Raw genomic sequence first — 22,365 nt, 5'->3', positions numbered from 1 at the left:
TGCCTGAGGACTTCCAGCAATCACCAGAAGATTGGAGAGAGGCATGGAATAGATCCCCTACCTGAGCTTTCAGGAAGAACCAACCCTAGGGACACCTTGCTTTTGGACTTCTATCCTGGGGAAGAGTAAAGTTCTGTTATTCTACCCATAGATATGGTATTACAGTTGATAGACTCCTCAAAGCCCACTAAGACCATGAATGTATAAAGTATCAGGAAAGAGAAGACCTTAATGTTCAGTTCAGTCTCCCATCTGATGCTTGAAATCCCCGATCAGCATTCTCATTAAGGAGTGTTTCAGCTGGTGCCTGAACATCTCCAGTGACCAAGAACTCTCCACCTGTCCTGACAGTCTAGTAGCTCTCACTAGTAAGACAGCTATTCTGTATATTGGGCCAAAATATGTTTCCCTGTAGATTCCCTATTTGGTGGAAACCACCTCCCTAGGAACTTTTGCCATATAAAGGTCCAACCCCTTAGCATCTGACAGCCCTTCAAATACTTGAATTCAATGAGAGTCTGAGCAAATGCAATTTCTTTTGAGTGGGGTGAACTTTTGCCTTCTTTGCCTAAAGAGTAATCCATTAAAATCAAGTTCTGTATTACTTCCTGATAGGGTAGGTCATGCTGTGGGAAAAAGCAAACCCAAAAATCTGTGCTTCAAAAACCAAAGGATTATTTCCCACACTGCATGTCCGCTGTGAGTCAGCAGGGACCCAACCTGACCGAGCAGCCACCATCTTGAACACCGCCAGTCACCCAGGGAGGGAGAAAGCTCTAGAAGGTCTCCCGTCAGCAGTGGAATGCACCAGCCTGGAAATGACACACACCATTTCCTCTCACAGTTCATTGTCACAGAACTAGTGACAGGGCCTCACCTCACCAAGAGCGGGCCGGGCAATGCAGTCCTACTGTGTACCTGGCAGCAGCACTGACGGTCACCACGCTCACTCTGCGTGGCGCTGCCTGCCGCCCCGGGACGTGTATCACCTCCCGCCCTCTCGAGGCATTCTGTGTATTAGGTAATTATCACATTGCACTGTCACATTTACTTCTGTTTTCATCTCCTCCATGAGACGGAGAGTTTCCTGAGGACAGGCAAGGTCATAATAAACGTTCAATACGTGGATGTGTTTGAGAGCAGTGACCACGTATCCAAAGTAACAGCCAGAGAACTTGCAGTGGTTTACGAGGCCCCACGAGATCTGGCCCCCACGACCTCTCCAACTCCGTCTCCTCCTCTCCCCACCCACCCCCTCCTTCTCTCACACCCAGCCACACTGTCTGTCCAACTCACCCGCCAGCTCCTCCGGCGGAGCCCTGCGCTCAGTGCCCCCTGGGCTGGGCTAAGCGTCCTCCCTGTCTGCTTGGCTTGCCACCACCCCACTCTGTCACCGTCTCCGCTCAGCATCACCTTCTCAGAGAAGCCTGTCCTGACCATGCCCATGAGACGTCAACACGACCCCTGCCCTGTTAACTGCCCTGCTCCCTTCCTTTCTTTTCTTTTCCTCCACTGTAGTCACCACTTCCTTACACAAACACACACTAATGCATGCTACCTAATCACATATTAAGTATCATATAATTTGTATTATATGGTAATTATTTATGGTATATATAATTACTTTTTTCCAGTGTTTATTTATTGCTGGCCCCACCTGCCCACACATATACACTTGAATGACATTTCTATTCATAAAAGGACCAGTATATAGTAGGTACTTAATATTTGTCAAATGAACAGAAAATATACAAATGTACTCCCTGAGTTTTCACATCTTTGGACCCAAATATTTTTTTTTTTTTTTTTTTTTTTTTTTTTTTTTTTTTTTTGAGACAGAGTCTCACTCTGTTGCCCGGGCTACAGTGAGTGTCGTGGCGTCAGTCTAGCTCACAGCAACCTCAAACTCCTGGGCTTAAGCGATCCTACTGCCTCAGCCTCCCGAGTAGCTGGGACTACAGGCATGTGCCACCATGCCCGGCTAATTTTTTGTATATATATATATATTTTAGTTGTCCATATAATTTCTTTCTATTTTTAGTAGAGACGGAGTCTCACTCTTGCTCAGGCTGGTCTCGAACTCCTGACCTCGAGCGATCCACCCGCCTCGGCCTCCCAGAGTGCTAGGATTACAGGCGTGAGCCACCGCGCCCGGCCTGGACCCAAATATTGAGCTCCTTTCTCTCATAGGACGAGAATTTTGAGTCCTTCCAACCTCCCGGCCACCAAGAAGTGACGAATGCCCAGTGCAGTAGAGAGCAGAACAACTCCTTGTCTGTCTTTATTCTATATTTCAATTAATAAACCCTAAGTTTAAATAAGATTTAGGGGATTACAAAAATCACACTGTGGACTGACTCATACTAAGTTTAGTTATTGACTAAAATCTAGAGGGCTTTGCACACACAAAGCTGCCCCTTTCCCTCTCTCTATAATTTTGTAGTTGTTGCTTTGGAACTAAGTGTGGTACTTAACATTTTTCCCTCTTTATTTTCCTGTCACTTATCTGCTTTTTCATCTATAATGTTGTTTATTCTTTCATTTATTTATTGAGTGTCTACTATGTGCAAAAAAGCTGCATTAAGTGCTATGAGAGGTTAGGTGATAATTTTACAATTTCCAGAAGAAAAAAGTTACTCATCAATTTCAATGTGGATCAGATGAATAAACTTTAGTTCAGTAAGAGAGATAACTAAGGGTTCTTCTGTATGTAAATGACTAATGGCAGAGCCATTCCTGGGAGACTTTCTGTGGTGGAAGGGCCCAAGTGACACTTAAGGGTGTAATTCCTGGAGCAGCTGAAAATGGGAAGGCAAGTAGAGCCATGGATGAGAGGTGGGTTGGGAAGAGCTTACAGGTAGGAGGGCAATTTGATTCAGACATGTCATTCCACTTATCCCAAGGTTGATTTGTCTCATCTGGAAGTGACCAACATATCACCATCTTCCACATCACTCCAAGGACTTCAGCCATCTTTGGACAAGGGTATGCTGAGGATTGGCCTTTCTTGCTGTGCACTGACAGATAAGACACTTCATATGTTCCAATGATTTCAGGGCAGTCCTTGAACAGGGCAAGAACCAGAACAGTTATTTCTACTTGTCCACAAACCATATTTATTTATTTTAGTTAATGCAAAGCATTAGGTAAGAATAATACAGACAATAACTCCACCATCGGTCCAACCCTATAGTTACAGAAACATTATTATCTCCACTTTTCAGATGAGGAAACTGAGGCACAAGGTGGTTAAAGGATCTTCCTATAGCTAGAAACCAAAGGAGCTATGGTTTGAACATGGGCAGTCTAGCTCCAGAGACTATAGTCTCAATAGCTCTGCTCTGCCCTGTTTCCTCTCTATATTGAAAACAGGGACAGATTATAGTCCAATATACAATATAAGGGCTGAATAATAAGACTTGATTTTATACTAGTCACTAACACAGGTTACTCATAATAAAATCAACCCAGAACATTGCCCAGAACTGAAATTAAAGAGAACGGTATCTTACTTGAGGATAATGGGAAGGGATTCGGTGAGTTGAAGAATGATTCAACCTTTTCCTCCCTGAGCAGCTATGCATGAATTTATCTTCCCATCCTTCCATGCATCCGCTCATACATTCACGCAACAACTATGTACTGGGCACTCTCGCTGTCCTGGAGAGACGGTTACATGCTGCAGGTAACACGTGGTCTGACCGACGTGGACTTAGCAGGCAAAGGAAATCGTGGTCTAGCATGGAATTGCAGCAAGCAGGGAGGGGCCTGGAAGGGTGCAGCATGAATCCAGCCTGTGGTTGGGGGGATAGCTGAGGGGACCGGAGGGAAAAGATGAGAGAAGAATGCTCTTGCAGGAAGGAACATTGAATCTAGCCCTAGCAAAAGTCTCTAATCTTAGTATTTCCGGGAAGATCGTAGAATTTACACAATTTCCATCAGAGACCAGAGAAAAGGGAATGCCCCTTTCAAGAAAGACTCTGGGGTATAGCAGTTAAGAACACAGCTTTTGAAGTCAGTCAGGCCAGCATTCAAAACTTAACCTCTCAAAGTCGAATTTTCTCCATTATAGGATGGGGCTAAGCACAATGCCCCCTCACAGCGTTGTCCTGAGGGCTGCACAAGCTCAGGTGCAGAGCACAATCCGCACACAGCTCACACGCAGTCAGTCCCAGCCAGCACTTGCTACATTCTTCTCAGACTCACAGTCGCTGCCACTTGGGCCCTTAGTCCTTAATCTTCTCAGTAGCTCTAACATTACTTTCAGAACCAAAGTTTGTAAATCTCTTTTCCCTTTTATATAGAGAATGGAAAGGGAATATAATTTCTGAAAAACATATTTGCATTACTGTGAATTTATTGTGCTCTGTGGTTCTTGGTGACTAGGTAACCAGCAGAGGAGCTAATTCATTATTCTAGCAATTTAAACAGGAACCCAGAAGAAAGGAACTCTGTTGTCACAGAGCACTGGGACTATACTAATGAGAAGATTAAAAGAAAATTCAGCTCACACAGTCCCAGATAATCACAAATGTACCCAAGGATTATTAACAATCACAGTTACCTAGAACTATATTATTTGCCTGGTTGGTTATTCTAAAGTCAACTTGTGTTGAATAGATGAGCTTAGAGGAGTTATTGAAGAAGTTATTTTGAAGTTGCTGGTGGAGCCCTCCACAATAAACATCTGGGAAAATGGGAGAGTACGCCTAAGGCTCCAAGGTCCCGTTCATCTGATTTCTCATCTGGAACAAAGGAAGCTCTGAGTCCTCCTCAGATGAGTAGCCTATCTTCACAGCCTCCAAGCCCTTGCATGCCCGTAGGAACCACTTGCCCAGCACGAGGGCCAGACCCATGTGTTCTAGAAAAGCCTTTTGGGAAAACAAACTAGCCTTCTGCAGTAGCAGTGTCCATTTTCAGGGACAAAGTCCTGGACCTTTATAATGTTGGCAGCCACTGTCCCCTCCCAATGTCCCTTGAAAATCTTTGGCTGCCTAGTGTTTAGCTATGTAGGATTGTGAAGAGCCATGGTGCCGAGGTGCAGGTCTCAGAGGTTGTCTTGTTCCATGTCTTTCTTGCAGATTCCCACAACTCCATGCTGTGTGCTGCAGGCCAGTCTTAAGCCCAGAGCTCTGGCTGAGAGGATGGGGGCAGATGGGGAAACGGTGGTCCTGAAGAACATGCTCATTGGTGTCAACCTGATCCTTCTGGGCTCCATGCTCAAGCCCTCGGAGTGTCAGCTGGAGGTCACCACAGAAAGGGTCCAGAGACAAGCAGTGGAGGAGGAAGGAGGCGTTACCAGCTACAACACAACCAGCAAAGAGCAGCCCATGGTCTTCAACCACGTGTACAACATTAATGTGCCCCTGGACAGCCTCTGCTCCTCGGGGCTGGAGGCCTCTGCTGAGCAGGAGGTGAGTGCCGAAGACGAGACTCTGGCGGAGTACACAGGCCAGACCTCAGACCACGAGAGCCAGGTCACATTCACCCACAGGATCAACCTCCCCAAAAAGGCCTGCCCATGTGCCAGCTCGGCCCAGATGCTGCAGGAGCTGCTGAGCCGGGTGGAGATGCTGGAGAGGGAGGTGTCGGTGCTGCGGGACCAGTGCAACACCAACTGCTGCCAAGAAAGCGCCGCCACAGGTAGAGTCTGGGGAGCCTGCAGCGTGATCTTAGAAGGGGACAGAGAGGCTGAGAAGAAAGGGAGAACAAGTGGGAGGCAGCAATGCACTCCGTGCGAAATCCAGCATCCCTTCGCACAGTCAAAAAAAAAAAAAGTGCCCCAGTCTGTAGCTGCTGGTTAATACGTCTGTAAGATATAAACGCAGCCTTCCCGGGGGATTCAGTTCAGGGATTCTCTACACCGCATAGCTGGTTTGAAATACATTAGCCTGATTTTGGGGGGATGAGTCAGGTAACGGTACATCGGTTCAGTACAGCGACTTCGGCGGCGAGCAGGGAATTTGATGTCTGTCTTCATTCATCTTTGGTTTTCACAGGCTGTTGAATTGATATCTGCCCATGTTAACCTGAGGGACTAGAGAATGTAGGCGCGCTGCTCACTCAATCGCAGCATTTCTCCCATCTGAGCAAATGATAGTCATTAAGGTTCCAGAGGACCTGTCCCCATCTTCTCCAGCAAGATGGAAGTTTTTATCTCCTGCCCCCTCCACAAACACGCATGCGCACATACACACTCTCACACGACACACACACACACACACACACACAGCTTATTCCATCTTCCAAAAGGCTGAATGTTCCGGAGATTTCCCTTTAGCCTTGCCCACTCTCCAACTAGTAACCTTACGAGTTTACCTTTACCTCTCTGAGAGACGTGGTTACGTCTTCAGGGCCAGACTTCCAAGTTTAAATCCTGGCTCTGTTACTTCCTGGTTTATGATCTAAGCAAGTTCCACAGCTTGTGCCTTCTTTTCCCCATCTACAAATGGCGCTAGACTAGAGCAGCAAGGAGTTATTAAATATATACGCATCAGTTCCGGATGAGAGCCTGGCCTCCAGTACACACCAGAGAAACAATGGCTCTTATCAGTGGACCCCCAATGAGCAGGAATTGTGTCCATCCCTTTCGTGCCCAGCTTTCCTCTCCCAAAAGCTACCTTAGACCCACGCAATTCCATTCTTTAATGAGAAGAGGCGTTTATCTCATCGTCTTGGGCTTAAGCACTCACCTCTTTGGAGCCCGTGATCTCGAGGCTTTCACGGGCTGAAGGCAGGAGGGCAGGTGCTGGCAGAGCCCAGAAGGCCCAGGCTCCAGAGGGATGCCAGAAACCCTCGGCCTGAGACACGGCAAGACTAGGTGCAGTCTTTGAGCAGTGAAATATGCCATGGGTTTTTCTCACCTCCTCTTCCCATAACCAACACTGTGAATAACAATCTGAAGAATAGAGGAACAAGTCCAGTTGTTCAGTCCCCTGGTCTTCGGTGAGCACTGTCAGGTCAGTTCATCTTTCCAATGAGTCTGGAGAATGGCAGGAAATCCTAGGTTTCTGTGGACATAGACTCTGCTGCTCAGGAAGCCAGACGGCTCCCACAAGTGGGCTTTTTGCACCAGGATCCCTCACAGTTGTGGAAAAAGTCTACAAGGAAGAGCTATGTTAAGCAATGTCAGCATAGTATATTTTCAGGTCATGGGGGCTGTGAGAAGTGGTAGAATTAAACAAGGATATAACCCAATGGACTGTACATACTTGGGTCAACTGCAGAGAAGGATGCTGAGCAGGTACTCACTTTGCGTTTGCTTTATAAGTTTACTTGATTCACGCTAGACAGATAAATTAACCACTGTAGTTTTACTGCAGTAAGGGCTAGGACAGAGATATGCATAGAATCCTGAGATCCTAAGTGAGACCGAGGTTCTGGGAAGTCTTTGAAATAGCCCTGGCACTGGGTTTTGATGAATGAGCAGAGTCGGTTAAGTGGCAGGGAGGGAGGGTGCGGGACAGGTTTGTACCACTTACGAATGTCCTCTGCGTAGCTGGCTCAGTGCTCAGCCTACATCCCCCTGGGCGCCTCTCAGTCCCCACAGCCAGCATCTGGGCATCTTTGTCAGAGGGCTGTCCTCAGTTTGCTGGAACCTTCTTGTCCTGCCCAAAGAGAGAATGAGGGGCCTGGCAATTCACATGCCCCCAGGGACCACCCTTAACCCACGATGAGATGTGACCTGCAGGACTGAACCCAAGTCACTCTCTCTGGGATTTTGCTGACAACACACCCCGGCTTGGGCACTTTCCTTTCCCCATCCTCCCCTCTTCCCTAGGACTTGTTCCTGGGAACACCTTCCAATAAATCACTCTTACACGAATCTTCATCTAAGGCCTGCTTCTAGGGAACCCAACCTCAGACACCCTGAAGGTGAGCTCCTGGGGGCAAGGGGCCGGATCTCATTCATCCTCACCCCCAGCACTGTGCTAGGCACAGATAGCCCACATTAGGTGAAAATGTTTATTAAATTGAATATGTACAAACCATGTTGAGCTGGACTCTCAGCAACACAAATGTGCTCAGAGAATGAGTAGAGGTGTCTGCCCACTCCTCCCCAGCACCACTGACAGGAGAGGCCACTGCTGCCCTTTGACCTTCTCCTTGACCATTCCAGGACAACTGGACTATATCCCTCACTGCAGTGGCCATGGCAACTTTAGCCTTGAGTCCTGTGGCTGCATCTGCAACGAAGGCTGGTTTGGCAAGAACTGCTCAGAGCCCTACTGCCCGCTGGGTTGCTCCAGCCGGGGCGTGTGTGTGGACGGCCAGTGCATCTGCGACAGCGAGTACAGCGGGGATGACTGCTCCGAACTCCGGTGCCCGACAGACTGCAGCTCACGGGGGCTCTGCGTGGACGGGGAGTGTGTCTGTGAAGAGCCCTACACTGGCGAGGACTGCAGGGAGCTGAGGTGCCCCGGGGACTGTTCGGGGAAGGGGACATGCGCCAATGGTACCTGTTTATGCCAGGAGGGCTATGCTGGTGAGGACTGCGGCCAGCGGTGGTGTCTGAACGCCTGCAGTGGGCAAGGACACTGTCAGGAGGGGCTCTGCGTCTGTGAAGAGGGCTACCAGGGCCCTGACTGCTCTGCAGGTAGGAAAGGGAACTCTGAAGGGTGTGTGGCGAGGGTGGTCCAGCAAACTAACTGGACACCTCCAGGCAGCTGGGGAAGAGGGATGAAAGGGAAGGTGAATTTTAGGCAAAATAATTCCCAGTTGGGTGGTACTCATGTGCTTTCCAAGAGAGCTGATTTCTTGAGTCAATAATAATTGATGAGACAGATTACAGGGGATAAAGAGCAGAAATCAGAAAAGGTCAAGTTCTGGCTGAAAGCTGGGTCCTTACCCCCAAGACTGGAACAAAGGCAATGGTAACAATGATGACAACACCCCACTGTCCTTGAAGTGAGGAAGGCAGAAACTGAGGACATGGGCAAAGCCCTTCTCTAACTCAGAGGGATTCCAAGAGTTCTACCTGCTCAAAAATATCTCCCTCACCTGTTCCCATATTCCGGGGAAAACTTTGACAAGCTATTGCAAGAGATGGTGGTTAGGCTGTGGGGCTGTCTAATTATCTCGGACCTTAGAAGTTGTAAGGTGTTATTAATTTATGAAATGATCCGGTGTGTCCACATGGAGAAAAATGTAGGCCAGGAATTAAGTAAACAGGAAGAAAGTACTAAAGACATTGAGAAACAACTAACATTCTAACAATTAGTGCAGCATATTAAAAGGTTATGACTCACTTTGTTCAAGATGACCATATAACAAATTGGAACCAACCCCATATGTAGTGGAAACTGGAAACTGAGAGAAAGGTGATGTCCTAAAATGGAGATCTAAATCCAACAGTGATTTAGAGAAAAATATCAATATCTCATTTGGGCTGAATTTTTTTTTACCTAAATCAGATTATTTTCATTATTTCATTATTGCTCCTCCTCTTCTGACTAAATCAGTGACTATTGGTCATATATTTGTTTGTGGTTTAAGCAGTACAGATTAAGTAATTGATCCTTTCCATTTAGCACTCAGAGTGCCCACTGGGAAGATTTAAAGTAAACAATAACAACAATCAAACATTTTAAAACCTTCTAATTGAGCAGTTCTGGGAATTTTCTGATCAACCATCTGACATCAGTGTAAGGGAGAAGCCCCATGAAGCCCATGGCACCAGCCCTCTGTCCCTCAGCATCATCAGTGGTCCCCACCTAGACGGCAGAGGAGGCTCTTGCACACGGGACTTCAACTTACTGTGTTTAAAAGGTCAATGGCAACAATGAAAAGAAAAACAATAGTAATGTGCAGCTTAGGAAAAAATTTTTTTCATAATTTTTCTTAATTTTTTTCCATATTCAATTATTTCATGTAGCCTCCCTATTTTGTTTACTGAATTGAACTATCTTTCTAAAAATATTGATAGTCACTATACCAATTGTCCCTAGATAAAATTCAAGCTAAAACTAAGCCTTATTGTTTCTGAATCCGAAGTCACCAGGCAGTTTCTGGGAAGCAGGCTGACGCATGGCTCTAGTCCCCACCTAAAGGATGAGGCTCTACGAGGCCCCACCTGGAGGATGCTAAGGGTCCTTTGGGGCCATTGCTGTGATAATGCTGTTCTATCGCTCACGTGCTTCTTAGTAGACTCCATCTTTGTTGGCCTGGACATACCTGTCATGTTCTTGACCCTGCTTTTTCTACAGGGATGGGTCCATTTGCAAATAAAATCTTGATCTGAGCCAGGGTCCAAACTGAACTGGAGATAAACCCTCCTGGTTACCTCAGGGAAGACTCAGCAGCTGCTAGCATAGCTACAATTGGGTTGAGTCCAAACCATGAGCACGTGTTGCTTGAGGAAAACCTCTGTAGGCCCAGATAAATTATTTTACAGATTCCCAAAGCATGTGAGGAAGGACAGTTGCATAATCTCCATCTGTTTCTATAGCAACCCTGGAGGCACGACTCATTGCAGGAGGTCTGTTCTTAAGGCCTGTCTTTTAAACCAAGAACCACAGGTCTCTCCCAGAGAAGTATCTAGGTCATTATGTAAAGTGCTACTTTACTTGCTTTTTGTGAAAAGGCTGTAGGAGAAGGGGCTGTTTATCCACTGTTTGACATTTCTGGCCAGGTGCACGCATTACTGCGCGACTGCTTCCATTGCCCACAGGGATGAGGAGAGGAGAGAGAAGGGTAGGAAGGTGAAAACATGGAGAGCCACAAAATACACTTCCTCATAGGTCATTCTCTTCTCTTTGGCAAGGGCATAGAAAGTAGCTGCCCATTGCGTGGATGGCATTCTGAGGTCCCTAGGTCTCCAGTGCTCAAATGCGATTGAATAGTGCTGCCAGGGCCACTACACTTGCCTCCTGGCCTTGATCTGTGCTCACAGCGTGTCATGGGACAAAATCTCAAGCTTTCTGCCTCCATTATCTGCCCATCTACAGAAAATAGAACAAAAAATTCATGAATATGAGCACTTGAAACAGCCCTGAGAAAGAAGCTACTCCAGGCTTCTTTTCATTTCACAGATTTAAACAGCAGCAGTCTAGAGAGACAGAGATTTTCCTAGAGCCAGGCAGCTAATTAATGGCAGAGTAAGAATGAGAACCCTGGTCTCCTACCAACTTCTAGCACTTTTTAATCTCCTCTGGGATGCTAAGTAGAACAGAATTGAAAAATAAAAATGTTAAAGCCAGATACACAAAGAAGTAGCCCTTTTGATATGAAAGCTGAGTCCTGTCAAATGGTAAAAAACAAGGTTTTGGAGGTGAGGTGGAGAAACACATCAACCATTTGTCCACGCCTGCCCCCAGTGATGGTGGTTCAGGTGGGGCTGGCCAGGCAGCTGCCAGAACTCCCTGTGAGTCAGCAGGATAAAAGAAACATCACAGCAGGCTCCTGAAACAATCCAGAAAGCTGTTCTCTGGACTTCAGTCAGACCTGTGCAGATTCATCACTGTCACCTCTGTCAGGACGGCCACCAGCCCAACCTTTGGCACCTGAAACCATTTGCTCTTTGGAGCAAGACACATCACGGAACCAATTCCAACTGCTCTCACCACATAAGTGCAACATTTAAGCAAGACCTTAAAAGGAAAGAGCATGGCATCTTTGCAGATAAGCAACCCCAGTGTTTCAAGCCATCGTTTTTTCCTTTTCAGTAGCCTGCTTCCTCAACTGTCAAAGTTGGAACCCCCAGAAAAGTAAGACTTAGTAAGACTTATTCTCAGTCAAGAATACTTTGCACCCACCATAAACTCATTGAGTCAAGGCATAAGGCTCTTTTATAGTTTGTTTTGTAGTTCAATGTCATTTCAGTTTGTAAGGCCCACTGACAGTGTGCACAGCTACTGCTAAGCTATAGGGCCAGTGTGGTGGTCTCTTCCATTGAGCCACCACTCACAGGACTACTTCCACCTTGCTAACACCAGCTGCTGCTTTCGCAGTCAGAAGTGGAGGCAATGTTTGCCACCAGGCTCACGTTTCAAGTTAGGTGGCCAAAATAGTAAATTCTTTTGCACCTATTTTTTTGTTTTAAAATCCCATAATGCTCTCCTTAGATCATCCTCCATTGTCATTATTAGTTTTATTTCTGGAAGAAAGAATCAAGAGGAATACTCTGACTTGTTACAAATACCATACAGGTTAGTGGTGACTTGAAATTTGGAATGGCCATTTCTGTCATTATGACAGGAGCAGGCCTGCACAGGAAACTTGGGACCAGTGTGTTGAACCACAAGAGACAGGCACTAGAGAACCTTTTTTAAAAAATAGTTTTCTTACGTCGAGGAAAAGTACCAGTCTGGAGATCATGTCCCATAAGATCATCCAAATTATTCCTAATATAGTTTAGTTTGGGGGACTGTGTGTGAATGAAAGAAGGCACCTGGTACGATGCCTCCATTTGAAGGGAAAGAACTCTACACATAGAAGATCTGGGTTGGAATCAGTTCTGCTATGACCCAGCTCCATGTGACTTGGGGCACATCCCTTAACCTGGGACATGCCACATACCTCAGTTTTCTCATGTGTAAGTTTAGGATAATTATAGCAACCCAAACTGCTTCATAGGGCTGCTATTAAAGGATTTTTTAAAATTGTAGTTAGATGATATGTCTAAACATGTTTTATAGACTGTGAAATGCTATACAAATGTAAAGTGGTATTGTATATTGGCTAAGAAGTTCTAGAGTCACTCTGCCTGGGTTCAAATCCTACCTTTTATATTTGCTGACCGTGTGACCCAATGTCCTCATCTATAAAATAGGAGCAATAATGATACCTATCCCATAGTGTCAATGAGAGGATGAAATAAGATAATCCATGTAAAAGTGGTTAACGTTCTACCTAGCATATAACAAATGATCAGTATAATCATGCAAAACCCTAATGGGTCCTATGTATCACCAATTCTTTCCTTAGTCTGGGAGTCATTATGTACGCATTATACAGAGGTGTCAGTGCTGTTCCAGGCTCTAATAATGTCAGAATTATAAATGATACAAGTCTATAAAACATCATTTGAAAGTTTAATTATTTAAATTTCATTTAGTTTATAATTTTTTAGTTTTATAAATTTTTAAAAAATTAATTTTTAATTTTTTGTTTTGGTCAACATTTGCCATCTTCAATCAGAGGAAGCTCCACTTTCTAGACTGTTTTATTAAATGAAGCGTTTGGAACAAAATCAATCAAAGCAAATGAGCAGCATTGCAAATATATACTGCTAATTTCTATCCTGTGAGCCTGAGATCTGTTAGTGGGATTCTCCTATCTGCTTTTGTTGAGGATTTAAGGGAGCGCCTGTGAGCACGAGAGGCAGGCACTCTCCACACACGTGGGCCTGTGAAAAGCCACTGGCCTAGGCCTATGGGCTTGTGCAGGTGAAAGGGTGAGATTACCCAGAGGAGAAACTCAAAACCAGGGACAACTCTTAAACTAATCAAAGCCCCAGTACATATAAATGTATAAGTTAATTATGACCCTTTAACTATTGGCCTGATCTTTGATTCAACCTATGGGCAGGTCCAATTATAGCCACACTGGAGTTAGCCTCTAATTAGTCTTAAAAGTTTAATCATTTAATGCCCATACTACTGGTGAATCTTCATTTCCCAAGGCAATCATACACAAAAGGCTATTTCAATTTATTTTAACCTTTGGTGACTCTTTGAGTAGCATTTGAGAAGTAGCACAAGAGAGAAAAGCAAAGTCTTCAAGAATGCTTCTTTATCATCATCTCCAAGATCAAGGCTAATAAAAATTAACACAAGTTATATTTCTTTCAAAACTTAAATGGACTCCTTTTAAAAGGGAAAATGCTACAATTAAGGGCCACTGAATGTTTTCATCTGGCCGGTGGTTTGCTGTTAAATATCTAACAACTGGATCTCTGAAGGAATAAAAACTTAAAAGCCCTGATTAGTAGCATTTGCCTATTTTCATGGTAAATACTCTCTCCACGGCCAATTTCAAACTCCCACCATGATGTCACTAAACAGAAAGCTGGGAACACACGTGCAGTCCAGCACAATTATATACAGTATTTCTGCCAGAGAGATACAACACTTGTGCATTAACTTAAGGGCATAGATAACAGTAACACATAGTGAAATGTTTTGAGATTGATAATTTTTGAGCATTTATTACCTTTGTTTTTAATATAACTTGCTTATAGTTTATAAAATTTAAATTTTTAATAATGGCTGGATTTAACAATGGTTTTGCAAATTTCCTGAAAATTTGACAAGCAGCTTTCACAAGCCAGTAGGAGCTAGCTGGCTCCAGCACACCACTAGCTCATGGCCTTATGGAGCTTGGGACGCTAAGCACAGAAAAGTCAGGACCCTGCCCACAAAGGGAGTTATGAATCACTCAAAGCCATTGAGCCCAGTGGAATTGTATAGACATGGCATGGGGGTGAGATGAAAGTTGAGTCCAGCATGGGGAAGGCAATCCTCTGAGCTCATGCTGTCTGTGTATTGCCTCCCGGTAGTTGCCCCTCCAGAGGACTTGCGAGTGGCTGGTATCAGCGACAGGTCCATTGAGCTGGAATGGGACGGGCCGATGGCAGTGACGGAATATGTGATCTCTTACCAGCCGATGGCCCTGGGGGGCCTCCAGCTCCAGCAGCGGGTGCCTGGAGATTGGAGTGGTGTCACCATCACGGAGCTGGAGCCAGGTCTCACCTACAACATCAGCGTCTACGCTGTCATTAGCAACATCCCCAGCCTTCCCATCACTGCCAAGGTGGCCACCCGTACGTACCATTCCCCCATCCTACTTCATTTTTCTTTTCTCCTACATGAGATCATGGACATTCATGATGGCAGTGTCTTTTCTTAATTCTTCAGGGATGCCTGAAATAATCACTGGTCTTGAGGGGAAGGGCTGCAGACACGACCCACTTAGAAAGGGCACAACATTAAAAAGGCACTTCCGATTAAGAGTTTCCAAATTCAGTCACCTTTCATAAATTATAGAACCAAAAGGACAAAAAGTAATTTAATTATTGAGCACTGTCTTGTTATAAGCTATACTCTGGTTAGAAGTCAAATAACATATGAGACTTATACAGACTTTGAATCTACTTAGGGATTTAAAGCCAGGAGATATGAAACAGGATGTATAATAAGCAAGTGCTAAATGGTATGTTACAGATGGTAAGTGTATAGCAGAGTGGGAAAAAAAAATCTTATTTAAAACCACAACTGACAACATCCATTTCTCCTGATAGAGAAGTGGCATAATTTCTTCATGGTCTTTTGTTAGCAAAATATCGATAGTTCATTTTAGTCATAAAAGTTGAAGCTCTAGAACATAGTTTAGAAATATTCGATGGGAAGAAAAAGAGAGAACAAGTTTAACTGCTCTCCACAAGAGATGGATAATTTTTCTTTTTTATTTACAACAGGAGAAACTTCTATAGGTGTGCATCTATATTTTGTATATGTTCAAGCATAGAAAAATATGAAAGATCACATACCAATTGTTAATGCGGACTACATCAAAGAGTGGAATAAGGAGATAGAAAAGCATTTTTTTCTTTATTCACCTCTAAATTCTTAAATTGTTACAATAAGCCTGCATTACTTTGGAATTTCAAAAGCCAAGCAGAGGGATATAGGTGAGAGAGATTTTCATCACCAAGTTTACTACAGAACCATAGTGCACACAAATGCCTGTGTGCCTCACCTGGAAAGCCTTTGGAGATATCGAGGAAAGGGGGCTGTATCTGATTAAATTCTGGGAAAAGAGAAGAGCACATTCAAAGGAGATGAGGTATAAATGATACAGAGATTTTAGCCGTAACAGGAAAGTGGACCAAAAGGTGACCATGAGAACACAAGCCTTGTAGAACTCAGAAAGCCCCTGGGTCAGTAAATGGGCCTTGTCACCAGGTAAGGGGTAAGAGACTTGAGCCCATTTTATGTAGGTCTCAAATGGCACGATGGTATTTGGTAACAAATGCCAAGAAAGTTCAGAAAAGGACAAGGTCAAGGCAGGAAGAGTTGGCCTTGAAGGCTTCATGGAAGCTCAAGGACTGAACGGAGCTTTGAAGGCTGCAAGGACAGAGACAGGCAGAGGGGAAAGGATTTAAGAAGTCACCTTGGCCCCTTGCTTAATATGCCTATAATTATCTCTATCTATATTGGAACTTTGTTAAAAACAAAATTCTCTTGGTGCCTGAGATCCTGTTTTAAATATCTACAATGATTGTGGAAAGGCGGGTCACCATCTGCTTTTCCCACTTTGCTCCAGGATGAGTCACCACCCAAATGTCTGGCCCGACTCCCAAGTGTCTCCTCTCTGATCACGTGCACATGCAGGGATGAGGTTCCCGTCTCCTGTGGCGCTGATTCATGCCAATTCAGGGCATCCCCTCAGGCAAGCTCCCAGGTGACGAGGACAAAATCATGTAAACCACCTGACATGACGTGACTGTGACACGGGTTCACAGTCAGTCCTGCCTTCCAACCAGAGAGCATGGGAAGCTTCCTCACAGGAAGGATGAAAATCTGTCAGTTTTCCAACGGGAATAGCCTGTGAGAGACAGAGCTGGAATGGGAGCAGGCTCCCTGGAGAACTGAGAAAAGTCATGCTGTCGTATTTTAGGGCTGGTAATTGGAACTCCACCGGGACAAGCACACTTCCACCTCACTACACTCGTGCATGTGTATGTGTCTGTGTGGCTGCGGGGGAAGGGGTGGGGAGAGGAAAAGAGGGAGATTAAGAAAGGAAAAGAAAAAATAAGATAAGTGAGGCAAAAGTGAGGCAAAAGTAAGCAAAGAAGAGAAGAGAAAAATAATGAAGGAACAACTGGAGAAAAGAAGGAGAAAGTATAACAAGAGCAAAATATCAGCATCTGCTACTGTCCTCTGTGTATGCCTTTGTTTTGCTTGTGCACATGAAATGAAAAATCCAGACCACCCTAGACTTAGTGATTTGAGCTAAACAATATACTCTGAATGCACATGAGATGATCAAGAAAAGCGTTCTAGTATTCATTCCAAAATTGGCTTCCTCTGCATCTTTAGCTAACTTTGTTCCTCCCTGTTCTGTGTGAAAAATGAGAACAGTGATATTAGCCATGATATTACCTCCCAGGAATCCTGTAAAGCTTCTAAAGATAGTGTTCAAGTCCTCTGAAAAAGGCATTGTATTATATATTAAATGCCAAGATTTGCCACATAAGTAAGGGAAGTGTGACCTATTATGTAATAAAAAGTGTAAAAACGATTTATATAGAATACAGATTGTGTTTTAAGTCTACCCATGTATTCCACCAACACTGAGCACCAGCACACAATGGAGTGGGCCACCTGCACCTGGGACTCACTGTGTCTGCAGTAAGATTGGGATTGTCCACCAGACACCACCACACCCAGGATGTGGCGGGAGTTTACCAAGACAAAGCACCAGGCAATGCTCTCTGTCCTGAGGGATAGCCGTGACATTGTCACCTACCTTTCTGTGTTCCAGATCTCCCCACTCCTCAAGGGCTACAATTCAAGACGATCACAGAGACCACCGTGGAGGTGCAGTGGGAACCCTTCTCATTTCCCTTCGATGGGTGGGAGATCAGCTTCATCCCAAAGGTAACATTCACTTGTTAGACTGCTAAACAGCCTCATTTGGAGTATTTGTACCTTCAACTTGGAATCAGTGGCAGCAAAGAAGGCACTACTCAGTATCTCTCTCCATGTCATTAAAGGCACCAAAGAACATTTTGTGGATGGCTGGGCTGTAGAACATTTCTTTCACACAGGCGTAGTAAGGACCGACTAACAAGAGTGATCCTGAGAATGGCACCTTGGGCATAGGTAACTGAAGGATGTGGGAAGCAGCCACAGCTCCAGCTCTTTGCTGAGATAGCTCCAGGGTTTGGTGAGCCATTATTTCAATGAACACAAAAACCAGACCCTCTCTTTAGGTTATCAGAGAAGCCAAACACAGTCAACCCAAAACTTCATTCTGTGCAGACAGATGCACAAAAAAAAAAAAAAAAAAAAAAAGCCAGCCTGCATGGCTTCAATCTCTAAAGGTTAGAGGCATATCACAAAAAACACCATGGCTTACCTGAATTATTCATAATGAATTTGTAACCTATTAATTAAGCAACATTTCCCTTAAAGAAATTATATTGTCAGTCTGTGAGTTTAAAAGTATCCTAAGATTTCTTTCTACTCCTTAAAGCAGTATTTTATTTTGTTAACCCTAAAACCTACTTCTCCAAATTTCCAGAGGTGCTTGAATGGCTCCAGTTTTCCAGAATTTGCTGACCAGACTGATGTCCTCCCTAACTATACCACTCATGGGGATATAAAGTTCATTCATACTCCCTCCCTCTGTCTTCATCCTTCAACATCAAAGAGCATTTTTTCAGTCATTCATCAGACTTAATGACAAATGACACATTTTTGGCTAACAAGACTATGATTTCACCATTCTTTTACTTCAAAATTCTTAGAGCCATGGACTGCTGGAGTTATAAAACACCTTCAAGTTCACAGAGTGCAGACCCTTATTTTACATGTAGTTAAGTTTATAAAGATTAAGACACAGAAAACTTAAAGAACATCATACACCTATTTGGTGACAGCTTACAATGAGTATCTTGGTCTCCACCTCCTAATCCAGGGCTCTGTCCACCAAACCTGGATGCCCCATTCTCTTATGTGGATATAGTCATGTCATATCATGGCAAGATAAGTATATCTGAACAGACATTCTATACAAATATTTTATTATATGTCTTATCTGAGCTAAAATGGCCAATAAAGTGTAGCAGGCAATTGGGTTTATAACAGGGAAGAGAGAATCTGCCTGTTGCTCAGGCAGAAAAAATTATGACAGGTTCTCCTGTTTTACATCCAATGTGTAAAACTCTAAGAGGGTGCTAGCTAGGGCACGCCAAGGTCCATTGCCTGGCCACGGGGTTTGATATTGTTGTGGTCTGTAGGTTGAGGTCACTGGGGGTATTTATCAACTTATAGCCATATTAAGAGGATGGCTATAAATTACATACAGGGCACTCAGGGTGACATAAATAGAGACCAAAGGGTAGGGGAGAAGATCAGTGCCCTAAAAAGGGCCCTCTTGTCTCCTCCATTTCCAGAGATGTGCATAGAAAATGTATGTTAGATAGAGAGATAGATAGATAAGGATAAGATAGAAAGATAGATAATAAATAATGAATCCTAGATCCAACGTCCAGTTTCTCTTTCTCATTTCCTCTTCCACCAATTTGTCTCCTTCCTCTCTCCTTTGTATTATTCTTTGTTCCATGCTTACTTTTTCTTTCTTTTTTTTTCTTTTGGTACTTCATAGTTGGTTGTGTCACTGAGGCCTAACTCATCTGAGTGAAGGGTAAATAGGGTATTGACAGATTTGTACCCAATGTAACACCATGAGAAACTCCAGATATAGCAAAATAATAGCTCTGGATCATAAAAAAAAAATCTGGGAATGTAAGAGTTTGAAGATGTTTACACACAAACACACACAACTCTTCTAAATAGCCAAGGGCATGCTCATTACAATAAGTGCCAAAAAAACTCTGATGGATGTTAACCGTAACCATCAAACATTTAATCTTTGGCAAGAGCCAATCTGCATCACCTCATGACTAATTTTTATTGGCAAACTCAGGAGAAGCCAAAGAAATGTTCTCAAAAGTTTGTTCTCCATTTGCCAAATCCTCATAGAGTGGTGGCATCCTTATTGAGCCTGCTAGAAGTTGTCTGTGGCCCCAGACCCTCGGCTGTCAGCATGGTGGGAACAGACATTCACAGTCAGTGTTCCACACCTTTATCTCTCTCTCATCAGATTTCTCTCCCAGTGATTTTTCTCTACTTCTCCCCACTCTCCAGAACAATGAAGGAGGAGTGATTGCTCAGGTCCCCAGTGATGTTACGTCCTTTAACCAGACGGGGCTAAAGCCTGGGGAGGAGTACATTGTCAACGTGGTGGCTCTGAAAGAACAGGCCCGGAGCCCCCCAACCTCAGCCAGCGTCTCCACCGGTGAGTGCCCCCAAGCCTTCTCTTATGACAACCCTTTAGGTCACTCAGGGCAAAGAACTGCAGAGCTGCCCAAGAGGTGGAGAGACAAAAGAGCTGCTAGAACTTCTTCCAGAGCTGAGATGGTTTTGATAGTTGGAGATGGAGCTACTCTACCAGCTGCCTAGCTGGTCTCTTCCTTCTTGCTCATCCTTGCAAGCACAGACATCTGGGAGAGTGTACTATGGGTAAAATTCTTTGTTAATATTTACAGTATATTTCTTTTGATCTTACTCATTAAGAAGCCTCATTTGCCAGGCCCTAGTGTCATGAGCTTTGGAACCAGGAAGACTCCCTGTTACCTATTGTGATATTTGGATAAAATCTTCTAAACCTTCCCAAATCTCAATTCATTTTACAAAGATAAGCAACAATACCTCCTTAAGTTAATATGCAGATTAAATTAGGTAAAGCATACAAAGTGATTAGCACCATGTGGATGAGTGTAAGTGTTCCATACCTGATACATACATGCACACCTGGGGAACAGACTTGGAAGTGAAAGCAGTAGGAAACCAGTCATTCAAAACCAGTAGGGTAGGGCGGGTCACTCTTCAAGGTGATGGCTAAAGTTTATTATTATTTCATTCTCATAGTTCATCTCATTCAAAATCATTATATTTCCAGGATTGATTCATTAATTGTGTCATATTTTGCCTTACTATTATTTTCTTAGCTAAAAAGGATGCTCAACTTCAATGCTGTAATTAGCAATTGGGATGCATATGTGTGTGCCCTCACCAAGAATGTCTCAAAAGTTACAAATAGCATCTGGTATAATTTTGGGTTCTCATTGTATTGATGGGAGAGCTAAAACTCAAGAGATTAAGCAACTTTCCCTGTTGGTAATAGAAATTGAGATAGGTGAATATAGGTACAGCTTTATCTTTTATTAACAGAAATTGACACCCCAGAAAGCCAGTCTCAAGTCCAAGAGAAAAGGCCAAGTTGGCCAGAAAAAGGAAGCACAACCCTATGTAATGAGACCACTTTTATGGATTAGTGATTCATACTTTGCTACTTGAATCCAAACTAAACAGCATCAGGTGCTGAGGCTCATACCCAATCTAGAAAACATGCGTTTAAAACTATCGTGGCATTCGTTTATGTTCCTTTAGTGCACTAGGGTTCCATGGCAGTGCCTCGAGGCAAGGATCAGGGGAGAGCCAGACCTCTAACAACTCCCTCTTCTATGCCTCCAACCAGGGCAGCTCCACTTTGATCTGTTTTGTATTTTGTACAGGCATTTAAACTTTTGTTCTTAAAAAAAAAGAGCTTTACCCGCCCCCCCCCCCAAGACTTTAAAACCACTGTTTTGATCCAAATAGTATGTTTTAGAAGAAACCCCATAGCCGCAAAACCTAAAGTGCTGTGTAGGAATCTCTCTAGAAGGCCAGTGGCTGGAGTTTTTCCACCGCTCTGTTCCCAAGGGTTTGCTGGAACCTGAAGAGCTGACATTTGATACAGGAGGGAGAAGGTGTGATACCTTTCCTCACCCATCACAAGGGTCACAACCAACATTCCCATAACAAAAGACAGGTTAACAAGAGAAAGCATGACAAAGTTTTACGTGACATGGGAGCCTGTAGAAATGAAGATCCGAAGACCCTGGGAACACTCTATTTTTATGCTTAGGTTTGATGAGGAAAAGACAGTGGTGTAGAAATGGGTTTGGACAAGGGCTGCGATCTATGGCTGTGACGACTAAGTGGGGAAACCGGCCAGGCCATTCTGTTCAGATTCCTCTTGACCTCTCTGCAGCATTCCTTCTCGGCCTCCCTGGTGGGGCAGCAGCCCTCTGGAATGATGGTCTTCAAGGCAGAAGGGAGAAGAGAGAGAGTGACCTTTCCAGGTTTTATGGCTTGCTTTGGGGGAGAGGAGTTCTACTTTCTCTGACCCACCTTAGGGAAGAGAGATTCTGATTTCTGTGAATTGTTTCAGGGGGAGTGAGAGGGGCAGGAGGCAGGAGGATGGGAGAGGTCAGAGAGACCTTGCTTCTAAGGCTGCTTCTGAGGCCCTTCAGTCCCCATTAGTTCCAAGCACTCAACATGCTGGGGCGCCATACTTTGGGGTGTCCTATTCTGAGCCCAACGCCAGCACGTACAGATTCCTTCTTCTGATATAGAAAGTTTCAGGGTGTCCAAGTCATTCCTGTGATTTGATATTAAGAAAGCGTTAGTAGAAGACAAAAGACTGCAAAGGAGAAGACGGCTCCTAAGAGGACAGAGAACATTACAGCTGAAGATGTTTTTCTCCTCAAGCATTGCGAGTGCTTAGAAAAGGTGGTCCAACCTTGTCTTAGGT

General features: G+C 44.3%; 1 protein-coding gene across 1 annotated transcript in view; it reads left to right on the top strand.

Moving 5' to 3' along the window:
- Nucleotides 1–5,144: 5,144 nt before the first annotated feature.
- TNR (tenascin R) overlaps nucleotides 5,145–22,365 on the top strand; it is a 79,915-nt gene continuing 62,694 nt past the window's right edge. The window contains exons 1-5 of the mRNA XM_069478382.1: nucleotides 5,145–5,643; nucleotides 8,120–8,596; nucleotides 14,498–14,761; nucleotides 17,485–17,600; nucleotides 19,875–20,025. Coding sequence (XP_069334483.1) covers nucleotides 5,145–5,643; nucleotides 8,120–8,596; nucleotides 14,498–14,761; nucleotides 17,485–17,600; nucleotides 19,875–20,025 — 1,507 coding nt within the window. The remainder of the gene's footprint in view (nucleotides 5,644–8,119; nucleotides 8,597–14,497; nucleotides 14,762–17,484; nucleotides 17,601–19,874; nucleotides 20,026–22,365) is intronic.

This window comes from Eulemur rufifrons, chromosome 8, assembly GCF_041146395.1.
Source record: "Eulemur rufifrons isolate Redbay chromosome 8, OSU_ERuf_1, whole genome shotgun sequence".
Classification (NCBI taxonomy): domain Eukaryota; kingdom Metazoa; phylum Chordata; class Mammalia; order Primates; family Lemuridae; genus Eulemur; species Eulemur rufifrons.
Note: the sequence above shows the minus strand (reverse complement) of the source record. Positions and strands in the feature narration are given on the sequence as shown.